The sequence below is a fragment of the Apis mellifera genome, linkage group LG6 (assembly GCF_003254395.2).
Source record: "Apis mellifera strain DH4 linkage group LG6, Amel_HAv3.1, whole genome shotgun sequence".
Lineage (NCBI taxonomy): Eukaryota > Metazoa > Arthropoda > Insecta > Hymenoptera > Apidae > Apis > Apis mellifera.
In genome coordinates this window covers 8193214-8213775 of record NC_037643.1, presented here as the reverse complement: position 1 = coordinate 8213775, position 20562 = coordinate 8193214, and the positions used below count along the sequence as shown (strand labels likewise).

The 20562-nt window shown below is 45.2% G+C and overlaps 1 protein-coding gene across 3 annotated transcripts in view; it reads left to right on the top strand.

The window, feature by feature from the left end:
• The window catches only part of LOC408890 (protein groucho), a 121384-nt gene that overhangs the window by 43621 nt on the left and 57201 nt on the right, over positions 1–20562 (top strand). For all 3 annotated transcript variants that reach the window (XM_006565410.3, XM_392421.7, XM_006565411.3), the window contains one exon: positions 7347–7391. In XM_006565410.3, the coding sequence (XP_006565473.1) occupies positions 7347–7391 (45 nt within the window). The remainder of the gene's footprint in view (positions 1–7346; positions 7392–20562) is intronic.

Genomic DNA, 20562 nt, shown 5'->3' with positions numbered 1-20562 from the left:
CTGTGTCATCTGTCCTCTCCACGATAACATAGTGAAGTCGTCGTCGGTTGTCGTTCGTTCTAAAAACGAGGAGCATCGGGCTCCGTTTGTCAAATGCGAGCATCTCGATTGAATCGCGGGAAAAAAAATACAAAATACTCGACGTGTACAGCGTTATATAGTTATCGGGGCGAGTTACCACGATCGAATCGTTCGTAGCCGCGGTCATTTATTATTAGCCGCGGCGGTCGGTATCATATTACACCGTTTTGTCATTCGTGATTAATCATTGACGCAACAAGAATTTATTGTATTGGCGTGGTGCACGCGCGCGCGTTAGCTAGCAACAGGTACAACAACATGTCGGACATACGCCGTACTGACGTATCGAGTGACTCGTAAACACGCTAACGCGCGAGAGTGACCGCTCTCTCTCTGTTTCTCTCGTTTTCGCTCTCGTTCTCTCTCTCTCTCGCTCGCTCGCTCTCTCCTAATGAATTGGTGGCGGTTTGTACGCTCGAGCGTAATTGGAATGATTCAGCCGGAACGTCGAACCTATTCATTATCGTCTCGTGTATGTATATCTGGTTGGATTTCTACAGGGTGTCTCGAAACGAGCGTTTCAATGGAGAAACGACGAAAAATGAACAGTTGCGCTAGATCACTTTCTTAAATTTATTTCTTTAAGTTCATTTTATTTATTCGAATTTCATAATTGTGGGAGAGAGACTTATATAAAGAAGAGATATTTCTCTCTCTCTCTCTCCGCTCGAAGCAGGTGTTTTATTTCCTCAATGCCAATCGAAATACATGTCCATGATTCGTGTCCCGCCGATGTCTAATGAGAAGAGACAGACTACCACGCTCGAGTAGACATCGTGTTCGCCTCGTCGTGTAATCTTAATTAACTTCTGAACGGGGAATCGATACCTCGATACCACCGTGACAGCGCAAGAAAAAGTAGAGAGAGAGAGAGGGAAAAAAGAAGAGAAAGGGGGAAAAATTCGAGAGATCCTTAGAGCGAAACATTTTGCTTAATTTAGCAGTTGAATATCATCTGGAATATCTCCCCTCCCACGATCCCCACCGTCTGCTCTCCTCTTTTTACAGCCGGGGAATTACCTTCTTTTTTCCACTCGGTGCCGTCCGCAGCCGAGTTTTAAAGGCTTTCGTGTTCATGCACTGCGAGCAAGTGGCCGAGATGTTTTATATTCCGGGAGTATATAAACGCTGGTTTCGTATTTCCGGCGCCCACTGACTTTTCCACGTGGAAAAACCACTATAACCGCCACGGCTCGTTTGCCAACACTCGCTTTTTTCCCGTCCCGGTCGCAGTTTCTCTCCATTTTGTTCCTTTTTCCTTTTCTTCTTCTCTTCCCCTTTCGTTTCTTTTCCTTCTCTTTCTCTTATTCGCCAGAAATCGAGTCGATTTCTCGCTCGCGGGAATTTGTTTCCGATGCGACACGGACGACGCGGGGAGACTCCGCGTATTGGTCGCGGAGGATGCTCGTATACGGCGTCGTTTATACGATGGTAGAGAACTCTGGCCACGGGGCATTACGCTTTTACGACTCTTTCATGTAATTGTCGAGCTCGTGAACTTTTACGAGCGTGAACCGCCGCGGAATAGATCGCCTTGAAGCTTACCGGATGGCGTAGTTTCAGTAACGCGGCGCATTGACTTTAGCGGCAAACTTTACCGCGATTTCCGCTTCTTCCTTTCTTTCTTTTTCGCGATCAACAACTCTAATTCTCTGTCTTTTATCTTCGCCTCGATTCTCGAAACGGTTAAAGAAAGATTCGATGCTTTGTCATCGAGAATTTTAAATTTAAATAAAATATCTAGATATATATTATATCGAATTTCGAGAAGAAATATACTTCCTGCAATATCTAACTAAATAATAATTGATGGAGGAAAGAAATATACGTCATTCAATCAGAGTTTATAAAAGATCGAAGCAAATAAATCTCACGTTTGAATTTCAAAGATCAAAGAGTCGCTGCAATATCAAATTTCAAACCTTCCTTCTCTTTTCTTCTTCGATCATTCGACGAAAGAAGAGATTCTTAATTTCCAGTTCGGCAAACAATCGGAAAGGAAACGATCTATTTGGTGGTAGAAATCGTTGGATATCCTCCTCGTAAAACTCGGAGCGGCGGTTGTTTCCTCGGAGGCGAGCGGTTTCACGGCCCTGTCGAAAGTGTGCCGTTAAATTCCGAAGGATGGCGATTTGAACGGTTCCCCCAGGCGTGTCAGGGATTGCCGCCTGTTTCCGTGGCTGGGATGACGACGACCGTTTAATAGAATCGTGCCGGCGCGAACGACCACCGAGCTCGGGTCGTTAACACCGATCCACCACGCAGCCACGAATTTATGCAATCGTTGTAACACGCGAGCGTGCACCTTCCGGCCACCTCCTCCCTTCCCCCCCCAATTGGCGAGTTTCGGACCCCTTTGCTCGAGCTCTCCACGGTTTCAAAGTCCGCGTGACGCGTTGAACAGAGAGAATTTAATTTTCGTACGATCATCGCCTTGGACGAAATGGTTTCTGGAGTATTTGATTGTATGCAGAGAAGTAGAGTATATTTATATCGATGGAGTTTGGATCGGTTTAGTCGGATAGTCCTATCTAAAAAATTTAGAATTTGTGTATCAAGAGGATAATAGGAAGTGTAAGGTGTTTATACTTAATAGGGAATAATTAAATTTTTTTAATAATCTTTCTATTACAAGTTATTATCGTCTTTTTTTTACATTCGATTATTAACGCTGTTTCATCTAATAATTCCATTATTTGTTTTATGCCAACATATGTCTCGTGCAATTTATCACCGTCGGTGTAAATTACGAGACAGGAAATATTCACTACTTCTACTTATATAACACGTTTTATTAAACGTGTCCAGTTAGAGAGACTCGAATTAACTTTCTTTATCTAACATCCTTTCTTCTTCTTATCCATAATAATCCACCGTTCCCACGATATCGAACAATTTCGAAGAATCTCCCCTCACGAATCCCCTCAAACAATCATCCAAACCGTGCCACGTCTCGCAATCGTGACTTAGAATCGAAGATTCGAAAGCGATACTCGATGCGATCATCGTGTCCAATGTGTGCGTGTATCGAGCGTTTCGAGTGTTTTCCTTGATTAAATCGAAGAGAGAGAGAGAGAGAGATCGAATCGAGGGCAAAATTTGCAAGTCGGGACAATGACGAACAGGTAAAGGTGAAAGAGCAGAGGGAGAGAGAGAGAGAAAGGGGCAGCGAAGAAGAGCGGCGGATGCTTTGTTGCGAGTGGGGTGGGTGAGTCGTCCAACAGGGGCCACGATCTTCCATCGGAAGGGAGGATGGGAGATAAAAAGGGGGATAAGGGTTCGTGAAAGGGACGGGACAACAGGGTGTGCGGCGGAGAGAAAGCCGAGGGTCCATTAGTCTTGCGTATCTCGTCACAGCGGAGATATCGATCGCGATCGATATCGGTCGTTTATTCGAGAATGAAAGCGTCATGACTCGTTTCCACGGGAGTTTCCAAAGGGATTATGCGACGATTCGAGGGGTTTTCATCTCTATCCAGGACCCTATATATATATAGTTTTCTCGGTTCGTTTCTCCCTGTATATCTTTTTTCTCCCCTCCCCCCTTTTTTCCCTCTTTAAATAAAGGATACGCGCGAAACACGAATCCCTCCTCTCCTCTTCTCTTCTCTCCCATTCCCCGAAATCGAATAATATCCCCTTTTCCACGTCCCCTTTCCACGAGGCGCGAGTTTCGACCGCTGTTTCGGCGACTCGGTTGCAAATTCCGCCCGTCGCGGAGATCGTCGCAGATTGAATTTCCCGGACGGGCTTAACTCGATAATGTGGACACGATGATGCGGCATAAAACTGTGGGATAGCGGCGTAAAGCCGGTTCAATTTGAAAATGCAAACGAACGGTCGGCGAGTGGATAGAATGGGAGTGGAGAGAAGGGGGTGGCGCGATCGTGGAAATAGGAAGGGTATGCGTGCGTGTGTGTGGGTGGGCGCCGCGAGCACCGCCGAATTCGGGCGAGTTTAATGGCTGAACGACGTTTATTGCCGCGCCACCGTTTTATCATCTCGAATCGAGTCGACACACCCTCCCGGAACAACAACAGCAACAACCATCACCCTTCCTCGCCCTGTGTACGTGTTAAACGCGAGTTACGTTTCCAGCCTCGGGATAATTAAGATATCCTGACCTCCGAGAACGTTTCTCAACGGGGACAAGTCTATTAATTAAAGGGTAATTGCTCCGTCGAGAAAATCGCCACGAGAGACGATCTTCCGTGGCGCGGTTTCTTTTCTCTCTTTCTCTCTCTTTCTCTTTTCCATCTCGTAATTTTTAATTCGAATGGAGCGTTTTCTTTATTCCACAATTTTCTCGTTTATTTCTCTTCTGTTTTTGAAACCGGTGTTCAATTTTATATTTTATATAGGAGGATCGAAATTGTCGAAATCGGGATACGAAGATTAAATTTTGGGTTAAGAGTTATATATATGGATGAATAAAAATTATATAATTCAACGTCATTTTATCAAAAGAATCATCTTTTAATTCTTTTATATATATATATATATAAGTTTGAATACTCTTAGATATCGGATTTTATTGTTATTATTATTGTCTCTTTAAAACGGTACTGTTTCTTTCTTTCATTCCCTTTGTCCATCGAATTCTCTCCAAAATTGTCACTGATGTGAAACGAAATTTCTTTTTGTTCGCCACGCACGTCCCATTGACGTTCTTCCGCCGGTACGATGACTCAGAAACGCGAGTCGTAAGATGAGTCATAATTGAGGGGATGGAAGACCGAGTGGTCCGCTAAATAGAGAGTTCGAGGATGGACAAATATATACGTGCTGTATGCAACTTTGTCACGTTTCAATCCTTTCGTAAAATGGCGTCCCTCGATCTTTTATAACGAATATTCTTTCTCGTTGATCGACACACAAGTGTCCATTAATTTGATCGAAAATTTAAATCGTTTCATCGAATCATTTTCCTTTCTTTCTTTCTTTCTTTCTTCTTCAACGCTCGCTCAGAGTTTCGACAATTTCAACAATCGGTTGTACATGAATAATACGTTTCAGGGATTCGAGAGAAGAAGCCTCGTGTAGGGAATTTTTCGAACGGTTGGCCAAACTGTAGGAACGTATTCTGATTACCGTGGGGAGAGAAAAATGTGGATCCCAAAGTGGTGCTTTCCTGCCGTGTAACCGTTCAAAGATGCATATCGAGGGAAACGATGTTCGAAGCTGTTTACTTCTGTATACGGATATTTTCACGGATTCTCGGGCTTTCAAACTTTTCTACCTTTTCTCCCCAAAGCGGCCACTTTTATACAGATATTAGCCGGCGAAATAAAAAAAATCTCCGCGGTTGAAGAAAGAAAAAGAATATCGCGTACGAAAGAGAAACATACCACCACTTTATCATTCCAATTTTTAACTTTTTAAAAGGAAACCTCGATTTCCAACCAATTGAAACTTTCAACAAACTAGAATCCAAAACTATTAAAATTCGATTCGATTCGTTCTCAATAAACGAGACTATCGTTTCCGGGACACAATTCTTTTTATTTGTTATATTCAACGCGTGAAGATTAAAAGGAAAAACGCAAAGAGACGCACACCTTTCTCTTGCTTCGATTTAAAAAACAATTTTTTTTCTCTCCAATCTATCGAATTACACAGGAACGGAGAACCACTGTCCGGTAGGTGAATTAGTTAAAGCATACCCGAGCCGGGATCTTGTACACACGATGTAGATACGATGTTACGAGAAACCGGTCTTGGACGGTCGCGTACACGCACGGGACACGCGTGCACACGCGATTATACGCGTACACACGCTCACAATCGTTTAGCCGACTATATATATATATATATATATATAGAGTAAGAAACGATTCCACGGTCGTTTTTCTCATTTTCTCCACGCGGTTTATCCTCCAGGTTCCTGGCCAAGATCTCGCATTACGGCTCAATTTGGCCCGCTTTTCGTAATCTCGTTCGATCGATGTAATCTCGGCTCTCGGCAGCCGTGTACCTCCTCCCCTCCTTCCTTCCCCCTCTCCCTAAAGACCCTCTTCCAAAGGTTCTTTTAGACGTTATTACGAATTCGAGCAGCATCTCGGTTTAGGTAACTCGATAATTCGATTAGCCCTTGGGAATCCTTCCGCTCGGCTTAACGTCCAACTCTCCTTCTCCTCGATTCCTCTCTCCTCCCCCCTCTCTTTTCTCGACTTTCCCTTTCGCGATATTTCAACGTGGGGATCCTAGTGGACGTCCATCTCTCTCGGCTCCCGACCGATGGAATTTTCGAATATCAAAAGAGGGAGGGGAGAGGATAGTAGTAGTTATATAAGGGGCCGCGTTTAATACAAAGTGGAGGTTCCATTAGCTCGGAGGAAGATCGATCGTCGAGATCGGATCGTGGCGGCGGCTCTACTCGTCGTCCGGTGGATCGTGCAATTGAATCACGCGTTGCATAATAAGTTGAAGCAGCTGAATATATATTCGATCGGAGGAGGAGACCAGAATGCCTTCTCGACCACTTTTTTTTTTTTTTCCTCTTCCTTTCTTTTCCCCTCCCATTTTTTTTCCGTTCGGGTCGCTGGTGCACGCCAGCGAAATTATTTATCGGCGGACTTCTGGCACAAATTCCCTTTATCTCGATCGGCTTGGATCGGGATCACGAGGTTTTTTCTTCTTCTTCTTTTTTTTCTTTCCTTCGATATATATCACGTATTACGTAGGAACGAGCTTTGAGCGTGTTTTTCGGCGGATCGATGCGTCTGTGTCGCATTTTAAATTTTCACGATTGCGATCTTTCGCATTTGTATTCTAGATTCGATGGTTCTCCTTCTAGAAATCGATAATTTGTTTCTTTTCGTCCTTGCCTAAGAGTTGTTCAAAAATAAGAAAAGAAAAGAAATAAGACAGGAATAATTCATTTTTTCGTGGTCAAAGTGGATTGGTCTTGGAAAAAGCAGCGAAAGAGAAACAAAAGACAACGCGTTTTGTTACAATTAATATTCATCCGAGAGATTAAAAATGAAGAAAAATTAAATACGATCCGTTTAATTGAATGATAAGATGAGCGTGAAGCAAGAAGTTGTCAATTTTTTATTTTTCTTGCGATTGATAACTATCATCATTCACGTGGATCGTAAGGCGTGCGCGTGGACGAGAGACAAGATTACGGGAAACGATTTCACGCGCGGCCTGTTTAACGCTTGTATCTCCTTCCTCTCGATATATCGGCTCGCCCGCGCACGCCTCTTCACACTTCTCTCTCACGTCCAAATACATCTTTTCCTTTTCTTTTATTCTTTCAGTATTACGAGATGTCCTACGGGCTGAACGTGGAAATGCATAAACAGGTAAGCCCTTCCCATCGTCTTCATTTGAATTTCAAATCAGTATCATCGAACCGCGTGGATGGATACCGCCAATCGTGCATTCACGCGCGTCTACACGCTGTTTCACGCGCGGCAGGCCCACAATTTTTCCATTCTCCCGTCATAATTAATTCTTCTTAAACTTCTTCGACTCTCTCATAAACGAGTCAAAGTAATAAAGATCGATGTTCGAAACGTATCAAATCCTCCTCAACATCGAGGATTTTAATACCTGTGTAAATATATATATAATATAAAAAATAATTTTTAATTGAATAATTTATTTTTTGATCAAAATGGTAAACGATTATTGGAAATTAAAAAAATTGTGGAAAAATTGCATCGAACGGATACGTTTCAGAAGGTTATACGTTACTGAAACACCCTGTACCCTCTCGAATATACTCACACGCGTGCACGAGTCGTCCCCTGCTCACCTGCGTTGAGATTACGCTCGCGTGCACCTGTTTTACACGCACGTGCACCGATAGCACCGGGTATAGTAATTACTTCGTTGACTTAACGCGCGATAGAGCCCGGCCGTGCCTTCGTCGAAATTTATGTTTTCATTCATGGCGCGAGCGCTTACGACGTACGTACGTACGAAGGAACGGCCAATATCCGTGCCCCGACTTACTAATCGCTCGCCTCGGTGGTTTCGCGCGTGACCCTTAATCCGAAATTAAAGGGAGGGATTGGGGACGATCTCTCTCCCCCCCTGGGGGGATCCTGCCCTATTGAATAAATATGTAAACAAGGTAATAACATGCAAATTGCACGAGGGAAAGGGACGGCGGTTTCTTTCTTTGGACGAAGAAAAAGCGAAGAGGGGGAAGGGTGGTGGAGGAGCACCGGTCGAGCCCTTTATTACGAATTATTGAGCGCGTTTGCCGCGCCCCTCCGAAGAGTGGATGCGCTTCTTCTGTATTGCGCGAACGAATGGATAGATTCGATTAATCCGGTGAGATTGATTTAACCCTTCGTGGAACCCTATATTTCTTTTTTATATATTGGAATATAGTATGAGGATATATTTGGAGGCTTTTTTGAAGAATACAATATAATAGAATGTTGTTTGATAAAGGTTTTTCGATGATAATTTAAATAACCAGGATATCGATGATTAATTTTGATCAATTTATGTTGCAATTATGTATGACGTTTATTTGAACGTGTTTCAAATATCTTGGATCTTTGTTCGAGCACAATTCTTCGAAATTCTTCAAAAACAACCCCGATCTGTCAACCGGAGTCATCTGGGTCGTTCCACAAATTTTTTTTCCCTCTCTAATACTCGAAATAGTCCGATATCGGAGTACTATGAGTTCGCGGTTATATCGCCGTCCCATCATCGCCCGTTTCTTCGCGTCACATTTCACTGTTTGCACGGAAAAATTACATTTCTCACGAGTCCCTTTGACAGTGCTCACAGATTACGTCACTTCTTTGACCGTATCTTAACGGGATTTATCGTAAGAGCGGAAAGAAAAATGGCGCAAGGTTGCCGCGGAGGATATCTCTCTCTCTTTCCCTCTCGCATAATACTTTCCCGGGTGCCTGTTAATGGCCCCAGACCGATCTGTTTGCCGTGTAAACAGACAGGAATAGGATTGGAAGTGGTTCGTTTGATATCGAGAATTAACCCGGAGCTGAAGAGGGGAGGAAAGAGAGGTCTCCTCCTCCCATTCCTCTTTCCCCTCCCCCGTTCAATGCGATGCACCCCCGTCGAAAAAAACACATTCTCGATATTAATAAAGAAAAAGTACTGTCGCGGGATTTGCATCACAAAGATCTCTCCCCGCCGTGTTTTTCTTGCCCCCTCCTCCCCCATCCCAGCCGACATCCATATTCATCGCGGCGATCGGCCGATTTGAATTTCCCGTTTTCTCGTAGCTCGATCGTGACCGCCATTGTAAATATCCCGATTTTTCTCTCCTTCCAGCACAACCTCTCCCCTCCTTTCCTCGTCTCGCCTCTCCTCCTCCTCTTTCTCCTCTTCGAAGGAAAAAACGATTCGAGCGTTAGTGGACCAAAAGCGGAACGCCGCTTCGTTTTCGTGCTCGCTTTTGCGGCGTTCCCTGACGTTAATGTGGTCGATTGATGTTGTCCGTCGTTTTTATATATATATATATATATATATATAGACGATTCGTTTACGGAGGAGCGGCCATGAAAATTTATCGAGTCGAAAATCGAGGATCGTGTTCACGAAAATAGTGTAATGGAGGGGTGGAGAGTAATCTGCGACGATCACGTGTTCAGGAGAGAGATGCTTTCATCGTAGCAACTTAATTGATTACGGTGATATTAGTTGAGACGACAAATAGAGTTACAGGATTAATAATGTATATATATATATATATATAAAATACGTGTATTTTTATTTTAAATCTCTGTTCGATGGTATTTTTGTAAACGCGAGAAAGGAAAGGGAAAAGAGTTTCTTCCAGCTTCATTGAAGAATCTCGATTTTCACGAGAGGATAAATAACTCCTCTTCCATCCGAGTTTCTTCCGAGACCACCTTTAAACCCATTCGCCCGCTCGCCCGCATTGCTCGCGATTTTTCTCGCGTTACCTCTTCACTCTCCACTCTTCCGTGGAACCAGCTTTCGCGTCGACGTGCCAGGAATAATGCTCGCGTTTATTGAATATTTAGCAGCCTGCCTCCCCGCTTATTTCCTCCGCTTCCGGCGCTCTTCTTTCTCTTTCCCTTTCCGTGCCCCTTCAACCGGATGCAACCCCCTTGGAATTCGCGTCGGTTGGGGAAAAACGTACGGAAAGATGAGGAACAACCGTGAAAATTCGAGATTATCAATCTATCTATCTATCTATCAATCTATTTAGACAGGGAAGAATATTGATCGAATGAAACTGTATGTAATTATGTGTATAAAATCTTGTTTTTACATCTTTCGAGCACAATTACTATTTAAATTCATAGCTTTTACTCACTCACGTTTCTTATAAAATTTCGGTTATTCTAATTGTACATAAAAAAAATAAAGATACGTATTCTTCGAATCTCTTAATAACGCGAACGAGGAGAAAAAGAAGCTTCAAGTTTTATAGCGAGAGGGATACACGACTCCCGTGGAAAGACAAGTGGGCAGGATTTTTTTTCTTTCCCTTCCCGTCGCCGATAAATTCCTGCGAGAGATTTACGCTCGAGCTTTATTTCGGCCAGGCAAAGTGGAACAAGGCCGTGAGGAATCGCTCATGTCCGTCTTCTCGATTCGTCCCGGCCGTGATGAATCGGGTCGAACGATCGAATTTCCACTCTCGACATTCGACGAAGCAGAGTAGGAGGAGAGAGGGCCCCGTGGATTCGGCTCGTATCCGCCGCGAAATCGAACGTTTTCACAGCGCTGCGAACCGGTTACATCGGAATTATCCCCGCCGATATTCATTGTAAAACGTTGGACGGCCGTCAGATGCTGTTTACACGATCGTATTTCTACGCCACAATTTCACGCTCGATCGCGTTTGTAAAATCAAAACCGACCCTTTCACCATGGATTCCCTATATATATATATATATACACACACACACGTTCGATCGAGAAATGATTAATCGTCCGCGTTTGTGACGAGACTTCGACCGAATGAAAAACTCGTGAAAAGGAGAGAGAGAGAGGAGTGAATGCAAAAAGGAAGGAAAAGGGGAATGAAAAGTATATATAAAGGGGTCGAAGGACATAGAGATGAGTAACAACTCTGACGACGCGAGAGGGTAAAATATCTGGACGGGATACGCGGTGACGTTTCGAATCGAATTTATCGGGCGTGTATTAACGCGGTCGGCCGGTCGGTCAGTCTGGCAAGTGTCTGCGAATGGCGGTGTAAACGCGCTCGATTTCGCCCTGGATGTAATTAACGTCGGGTAATTCCCGACAATTACCGTCATCATCATCATCCATCAGACCGCAGTCGACCTGTTACGTTTTCCTGTTATATACCTGTACGATAATTGTCGTCTCGAATCACTGGTTTCGCATCGATGCCGCACGATGGATGGATTACTACGCGCCCGCTTCCCTCGTTAAAAGGGAATGCGCACGGCCGTGAACGAGATGTTGCGCGTGAAACTGTCGTTTCGCGTCTTAATAAGCTTGGCGCACGAATTATTTTGACAATCGAATTTCTAGATGGAAAGTCGAAAACGAATTTAATCGTTAAATTGATCGATCCAGGCAGAGCAAAATCACGCGATGTTAAATCAATTATAATTAGATCGAATATTTATGCATTTACGTACAAAAATTTACAGAGTGTACGGAATATGCGTATTATTCGCGATTAATATATTTATTTCGTGAACAGTTGCATTCTGGCTCCAAGCCTGGCGAATTTGTAGAAAAATCGATCGAATAATATTCGAATAGATCGCGATCGTTTGCCACTCGCATCATTAATATCGTCAAATTACAACACGTGAGCAGCAATTGGGATACAACAACAACAACCGACGACAATATTCCATCGCTCGATAGACCATATTCGGATCACCCCGCTCGAATTTTCGCTCGAATTTTCGCTCGATCATATCCCACTTTTTCCCACCCACCCCCTTTCCTCCGTTTGTTGTTTTTTCCTTTCCCCCATTTATCCAACGCCGCTGTTACGTCGGGTTCGTCGTCGTTCTTGTTGTTGTTGTTGTTGTTGTTGTTGTTGTTGGCGTTGTACGCGCGGCGCGTATTATCGCCGCTAAACGATCACCGCGTTTTTATTCGCGGCAAGCGACGCGTATTGTAAATGTTTTCGGGCATTACTCTCGATTCTGCTAAAGCTATTACCGGCGATTCCGCAGCTGCAATACGTGTCGAGCAGTCGGAAAATTCACGCATGAAAAGTACCGGCGGCCACCGAGAGTGATTCGATTTCGTTGTTTTGCGTTCGACTCGTTGCGCCCGCCGCCGCCGCCCCCGCCCATCTTTTTCATCCCACCCCGCCTACCGGCTCGCGTCGTGTTCAACCCCGTATAGTCTGCTCATTATTCATTTATCGGTTTAACGAGTACATCCGCGAAAAAGCGTTGCAAAATACTCGTCGAACCGGTCGATACGAACGTGGCCCCTGCCCGCCCTCACCCACCCTCCGCGCTCGTATTTTCTCTACTAATTTCCTTCCTGCGCGGATTTCACGCGTTGCGCCGCGATCTCGTGTATCGCGATTTTTCCCCGATTTAATGCTACCCTCCCAATCCCGCGCGGAATTGGCGCGCTCGAAATTTGCCGCCGTTCGTTTATTTAAAATCGAAGGCTTATCGAACGGAACGATTTATTCGTAACGATTTTCGGTATTCGAATAGGAGGATCCTTTTTTCATATAACGAGATTACAAAGCCTTCACTAGGTAGGTTCTAGGTAAATCTAGGATTCCTTTGTCCCTCCTCCGTGCTGCTGGTAGCGAAGAGAAAGAGGGAGAGAAAAAAAAGGAATCGCGGTCGTGGAATCTCGTCAGGTGCTTCATGAATAACTCCTCTGAAAACCGTGGACCGGCGCGATCCTTCTGTCCCGCTTACCGTAAGGGTAACCTAATACACGCTCGCACACTGCCTCTTTCCCTTCACGTCCGTCCGCGTGTACGTTGGCCATCGCTTTTTCCACGTTTTTATTGTGTCTGCAGCGGCACCACCGGTTTGGTCGCCTGGGCCCGCTCGCCTACCACGCGCGCTGTATATTATACAGCGCGGAGGAGACGGAGGCGAGCGGACGGAGATCGAGAGAGAACGTTGTTACGGGGAGGAGGAGGGAAAAGAGGAAGGGGGAAAGAGGTGGTTGAAAGAGTGCGGGGGCGGAGGAATGAATGGTACGCCGGGGAAAACGTGGTGCGCGTCGCCGACGGGAGATAGGGTGAATCGGTGATGAGAGGGTGCGCGTGGGACAGAGAAAGAGAAAGAAGGGGGAGGAAAAACGAAGAGCAAAATTCGCTATCGGAAAAATCGAGCCTCTCTGTGCCACCGCGCCGACCTCTCCACGCACACACATGTTTTGTCCCCCCTCCCTTCGTGTTGCTACTCTCATTTCTATTCCCTGCCCACCCGTTCTTCTCCTCCCCCGCGTCTTCTTCTTCCTCCTCCTCGCCGCATCCGTGTGTAACTTCGATCCCATGTATCTCCGCGTCTCTCCGTTCCACGGTTCGTGTAAAAAGGGGGGCGTAGATACGTGTGCGTTGTGCGGCTTGAAGAACGAGTCGCAATATGTGCACGATAAAATATATATATATATGTGTGTACGCAGAAATGTCGTACCCCTTCTACCGTTTGTACGTCTCTACATCCTTTTTCTCCGTCCCGTTTCGAGAGGGAAGAGCGAGAGAGGAGAGGAGAGGAGGGTATTATGGCCATTCCTATGCGGCGCCCCCGGTGCGCCTTCGAGGCTGTACGTTGTGGCCTCTTTCAGCGCAGGGATCTGCAATACCGATGGGGGCTCCGATGTACCCGATACAACGTCCTCCTCCTCCTCCTCCTCCATGCTCGCGATCTCTCAACACGATAAGTCCTTTCAACCGGCACCGGCTTCGATCCCGTTTCTCTTCTCTTCTCTTCTCTTCCCTTCCCTTTGCCCCCGTGTGTATACGTGTACCAACCTCGTGTCCTCTCTCCCCTATCTATCCCAGTCGCTGCTCCTCCTCCTTTTTTTTTTTCCTTTTTTCTTTTGCTCGCGGGGATAGGAAGGATGGTTACTCGGAGACGACGCGACCGAGGAGGAGGAAGAAGGTTTTATCCGGAGCAACTCGAGTTTGCCTGACTGGAAATACCGCACGAATTGAGTCTCGACTTTCTTCGCCTTCCTCTCCCTCCCCCCCCTTCAGCCTCGTTCGTTCTTCCGCAAATGGCTGGCTGCCTCTGTCGTGCATCTACCCTCCCCTCTGCCGATCTCTTTTGAATAGGATGCCATTACCAATTCTGTTTTCGAGTGAAAAGAGAGTTCCTTTCCTCCTCTTCTTCCGCGCCACGACACTTGTCTCGGGGATGTTATATTATTGCGGATTTTTGGCCATTATTTGATAAGATATCGTTCCTTTATTATCCTCTTCGTTCTATTCTGAATGATATATAATGTATAATTGTTTACACAATTTCTTTTAGGTGTATTTTCTTTTCTCAAGTTCAATTGTAGGCTGGTTTCTCGTGCGAAAAAGCGTGTTGCTTTTCGCGGCGACCCATCGCGTATTCACCGGCCCTAAGCAAACACGGCCCCCGGCGGTCTCGAACAGACTATAATTAAGAACAACGAGTTGGCACTTTTCCACGAGGGTAACGTACTCGAGAGCCTACACCTCGAGTGCGGGTGAAAAAGGGAGAAAAAAGGGTGGCGGAGGGAAGGAAAGAGAGAAAGAGAATTACGCGGATGAGTTAACGCTGTAACAACTCCTCTCCTCTTCCACTCCGCTGGAATTACCCTTTCCTCGGGGTCATTAACACGCCAATATCGAAAGATCGTCTGGGGAGAGAGAGAGAGAGATAATAACTCGAACGGGCCATGAATTTTTATCAGGCATTATTTCCTCCCCTCCTCCTTTAAGGAGAGCCACCACCACCATCAACCTTTCAGACGCTTCGACTCTCGCCGCGAAGAAAGAGCCGCTCGTGGAGAACGGCCACTTAAATTTCGCGCGCTAAAACCCACACCCCCTTAAGGAGCGGTCGTTAACCGGTCCAAGAGACTCGCCACACTCTCCCTTTCTCTCACCCCTCCACTATTATCGTGGATTTAAGCACTCCCGTTGATACTTGCCGTGGTTTCACGAACTCCCGTTGTCGGAGCAACATTTGCGGGACTAGCTTTTATCAGCCGTACCACTTTTACGACTCGTTTTCCACCCCCTCCTTTATATTCTCCTCTTCCCTCTTGTCGCGACTGCTCCTCCTTACTTCCTGCGAGAAGAGAAGAGAAGAGGCACTCCACTCCGGGAGGAAACTATAAAACTATTACGCGTGTCGCGTCCCGTTTAGCGCGTCGTGCCAAGTTGGCGTGCAGATGCCAAGAGTAAGGAAGAGGAGCGCATGGAAACACGCTCATGTTCGACGTTTTCCATCTCTTATGAACCCTTCTCTAGGGGGAGGATTCTCCTTGGGAATTTAACTTCGGGGGAAAGGGAGAGGGTGTCGAGGGTATCGATCGAGGCAATTTGTTGGCGGCTCCGCGTCTTTGAACGCTCGTTTTTATATGATCTCTCGCCGCGTATTCTGAATCATGAGCGATAAGCCGGGGTTTAGGGTATTTACATTTAATTAATCTCGGGGGAGCGCGGCTCCCGAGACATCCCAGGGGAGGGAGGAGGGCGTATTTATGTAAGGGGGAGCTTTTTATGCGCGACGTTTCGCACTTTTATCGGTGTTAGCATTATGCCCGCTATCAACGAGGGAGGGTGGAAAGAACACCTCTGGGAATCGTTGAGAGGTTCACCCCTTTCTTTCTTTTCCTCCCCCTTGATTCGTTTCTTCTTTTCTCAGCGCGTCTTTCCTCCAAATTCGTTTCTCTTCTGACGGTGGGGAAAAATGGATCTGAAGAAATGTTGCAGTTGTGTTGAAGAATGTATATAAAAGCTTACTTTTGGATGATCGATCGTTCAGAATTTTCTTCCGTTTCAACAAGTTTGAATATTCGAACGCATGATCCGTAGTCGTGAGATTTTTCCCTCGACGGAGAATATTTTTCTAAAATCGGATGAATTTTGTTTTGCGTGGCGTACGATTTAATCTACGTGGGGTAAAAAAAAAAAAAGAGAAGAAGGGAAAAGTATTATTGAAACGCGAGGAGCGTTAACGAACTCGGATCGAAAAATGATGGAAACAACCCCTCCGCTTGCACGTCGTTTGAGAAACGCCTTTGGCAAGCGGATCGTGGAAATTTCTGTACTCTCTTTCCGGATCGGTGAAATCTCGTTGGTGATCTGAAAGTTTCTCCTTTCTGAAATTACAGGCTATATTAAGGCGAGACCTAAGTGGTTCGAATTAATGATTACCGTCTACTATCCAACTTTAATCGCGCGGATTTGCGGTTGAATGTCGGCGGATCTCTTTAATCACATCATTCACGTTTCTTTTACTTACCTTTTTTCTCTCTCTACTAGCTGTTTACACACGCTAGTTTCGCGAAATTAACCGTGCCGTCTTGGAAACTGAGAGGGATACACTTTTACCAGCAATAATTTGTAATTTTATTACATCTATATTTTTCTTTCCAAACCCGTTTTTATCTATTCTTGATCCATTTAAAATTACTCTTCGCTTCGAATATTCCAACTTTATCCTATATCATCAAATCCCAATCAAAAATACAGAATTGGCAAATATTATATAAGAGAAAGAAGGAGACAGGATATAAAAGAAATTGATAGAATCACACGTTTTCGTATCGACAAGTGGCTTACCCTCCCCACCCCTGTTGATCTTGCATCGCATAATCAGCGTCGGAGTTAATTGTATCCGCTATCAGCAGGGCGCGAAGGTCTTGTTTTCCTCAATGTTCATCCCGGAATTACGAGGGTCCGCCGACAACGATAATTCCTCCTGGTGTTTCGCCCCCGTCTGTGTGTCTGCCGCGTGTACCATAAACGGGCCGGCCGTAAAGTCCCGTTCACACAATGCCTCGGATTCCTCGTCGTGTCTGCGCCCCCTCGTCGCCATTGCGAAAATACGCCCCCGGGGCGGCCCTCTCGAGAACCATCAACGACACGGCGGAAGAAATAGGCGCAAGCAACGGAAGGGGATGCTTGGTGACGCGCGCCAGGGATGGATCGAGCGAAAGAAGAAAGGGAGAACGAGTCTTATCGATCTCGAGAGTCCTATCGTTCCTCGTTCTTCGTTGTTAATTATCCCAGATATGGTGTATTCACAGAAGAATGGAAAAAAAATTATATTTTTAATTTAGATACAATTGCATGGATATTATGGAAAATTGGCAATTGAAATGATCGATCGGTTGGATTGTGGAAAAGGAATGTTTTTTTTTTTATTTTTCGAAGTGTTTCAAGAAGGAGAGGAATTTTTCGTTACGAAAAATACGTAAGTAACACGCGTGGATCGATTGTTGAAATTTTATTAACTTGACTGGACGCGTAGGGAGGGGAGGAACGGGAGGAGGGGTAGGTGGAGGGAATAAAAATGAATCGACGCCCGATGCTATTACGCGCTATTAATCCCGGCCGTCCCCCTCGCCGAATACAATATTCATACCAATGAAGAATTCAATTTACAACCGATACCGATTTTCTATTTTACGAAATGTAGCGGATGGTAATTGAATCGGCATTAATTTGTATGAATCATCTGTTCAACAATCCCCGTAAATAAATTAACCAATTCGAATTTTCAACGATCCCAAACTATATATATATATATATATATATATATATATATATCCCGAAATATCAAGCCATTTATACTACTTTATCATTTCGCCGATTAAATTTGAAAGAGTATTAAAAAGATTTGAAACGAATCGTGAATAACGAGAGGCTCGAATATAAATCGATTGATCGTTCGATTAAATTTTCGATTCGACGCGTCTAATCACAATCGATCGAACATTTAACCGAGAATTATACTTGCCAATAACACCATCGATCCGCGTGATAAAAGATGGTTGGAATCGCGGCAAGTAAATTCGCTTGCAAACACGATTCGCGAAACCGAGTAACACGCGGATGTGTTCCAAGATTCCCTCTTCTGGAAACTGGAGGGATGGAGAGGAGGAGGGTGGAAATCCCATCGCTGGAACCTATTCCACGGCTAACGTACATGCCAGCCCAATAATCGTGGCCGGCTACACTAGAATACCACCACGAATCTCGACTCGAAATCGAGAGAGAACGGTCTCTCTCTCTCTCTTTGTCTATCTCGTGCTCCGTTTCCCCTATCCAAAGGGAAGAATAGCGAGAGAGAGAGAGAGAGAGGGAGGATAGGAGGTCAGCTTCAGCGGCCAGGCCGTTAATGTTTAGCGCAATCAGCGATAATGGCGGTCTATGGCGCGTTTAATCAAGGCAGTAGCCCGTTGCGGCTTGCGGTTCGAAAGCGGCCTGCCCCACGGTGCAAAGGAAAGGGTCAGTCTCTGTGTACACGCTTCTCGCGTGTGTGTGTGTGTGTGCGTCCGTCTATATCGTGTTCGCCACGTGTCTCTCTCTCTCTGCGCGTAGGCGAGGGACGAGAGGTGGTGGGGCGAGAGCGGACACGAAGGGTTGGCGAACAAGAGGGTTGAACATATCAGGTGTGCTTAGCGGTCTTTGCTGGCTCGGCATCGCCTCGACCAGAGAGCGACCACTGCACACACGTACGACGGGATATATAATACATCGTGCCGACCTGAAAACGACGCGTCTCTCTTTCTCGTTCTTCTTCCACGTGTATTCTATCGCGATATTTCTCATACTGTTCTTCCTTTCTTCCACATGTACGGAATCGTTGTTACGGTAATGGAAAGGGAAGCAACTTTCCCTCTTTTCAACGGTTTGTTCTTCAGTTTATTCGTTTGGAAATATTCGTGGAGATATGAAATTTTGCTTTCCCAATCGTGACTTTGCACCATGATTCTTCGTTTGAAAATTTGCGAAAATTTTCTCAGAGACGGACATATATTATTCTTCAAGAGAGAAAAGAAGAAACTCGTGTCCCGATTTATTCGAGCGAATTATGCGAAAACACAGCGTGAAAGCTCCGAGGGATATCCTCCTATTGGGACCTGTGCGGTATCAGTGATTCGAAATCGCATCTTATCGGCTCGAAAGCCACCGTTGTCGTAATTGAATAGCCCTCCTATCGAGATTCATTTGTCACGATCCATCAGCCGGAGGATAAGAGGAGGAGAAGGAGGATAGATCCTCCGCCAAATTAGATCCTCCGCGCGGATAAGTCTTTCCGCTTCTTTCTCGAGGCGGAAGAGCAACGGGATCAGAGAGATTCACCGGTTTGATCGAGCCTCGACGAGGTCAGAATTTATCGTCGACGCTATATCATCGTCACGACGGGCATTAAGGGAGGAGGGAGGAGGGGCTCCCTCCCCGGAAACGTGTACGCGCGATCGATTATTTACGACAAATTGCAGCCTAGTAATTTATTAGGAGGTATATCCCGGGCCGCGATAACGCGATTTTCTCATCGAGAACCTATTTGGAGGCGGCAATCTCTCCTGGCAACCAGTTTCCTCTCCGATACCTGCCACGCCGCGTCCCTCTTAATAGCCTCGCCAGCCAAGCCTCGCCGTTGTTATTGACTGCTACCGCCACTTTCGTGGTTACGTGTGGAGGAGACCTCTCTCTCTCTCTCTCTCTCTGTCTCTCTTCCTGCTCGTGTCTAATATCCTGAGTGCCGCTAATTTGCCCGGCCGTAACCTACTGACACGCTGATCGATCATTCCGCGCCTCGATCGAGAACCTCGCTGGACCGAAACATCGTCGAGCAAGATGGGGAAATATCGCGAGTTCACAGAACATTTAGAGACCAATGATAATTAAGTCGGGTTTAAAGAAACGATTTTTTCAACTCGTGAGACCTGTAATTTTAATTTTCTATGAATGTATTCGTTGGATAGTGTAGGTGTCCAATTACCTTAGTCTTTTTCAAGATTTGTTAATATTTTTAGGTATTGTTAATATTTTTAAGAAAATAGAGGATAAAAGAAATCTTAATATATATTCGGATATTTCTTCATTGAATATCGATCATTGAAGGATGTGTAATTTTGTTGGATTTTGTTTTTTTAGAATATTAATTCTGTATTAACGATGATTTCTCTTTTCTATTTTCTTTTTCATGTATGAATATTTATTCATTGCAATTGAAAAAGTGGAAAAGTACTTACCTCTGAGGTCTCGAAGCGAAGACTAAGAACATTGGCGAAGAAGATCAATGATCGATGCGCGCTCACAGCGTGGATCTCTCTCTTTTTTTTTATCATGTATAACGATACACTATACGTCGATTACTCATAGTTGGACACAGTTGGGAAGAATATTCCTCTTCTTCTTCTTCTCTTTATCTTTAGCTGCTGTCATAGAATGGTCGAGTAATATACAAGTGCTCCGTTCGATCGAGTTTTTCCTTCCCGACTATCTTATCGGCCCGCTTTTCCTTATTCGACGAGAGCGAGATTGGATTCTTTCCGGGGGATTCGTCGAACGAAATCGTTTCTTAACAATCCGTTTAATTT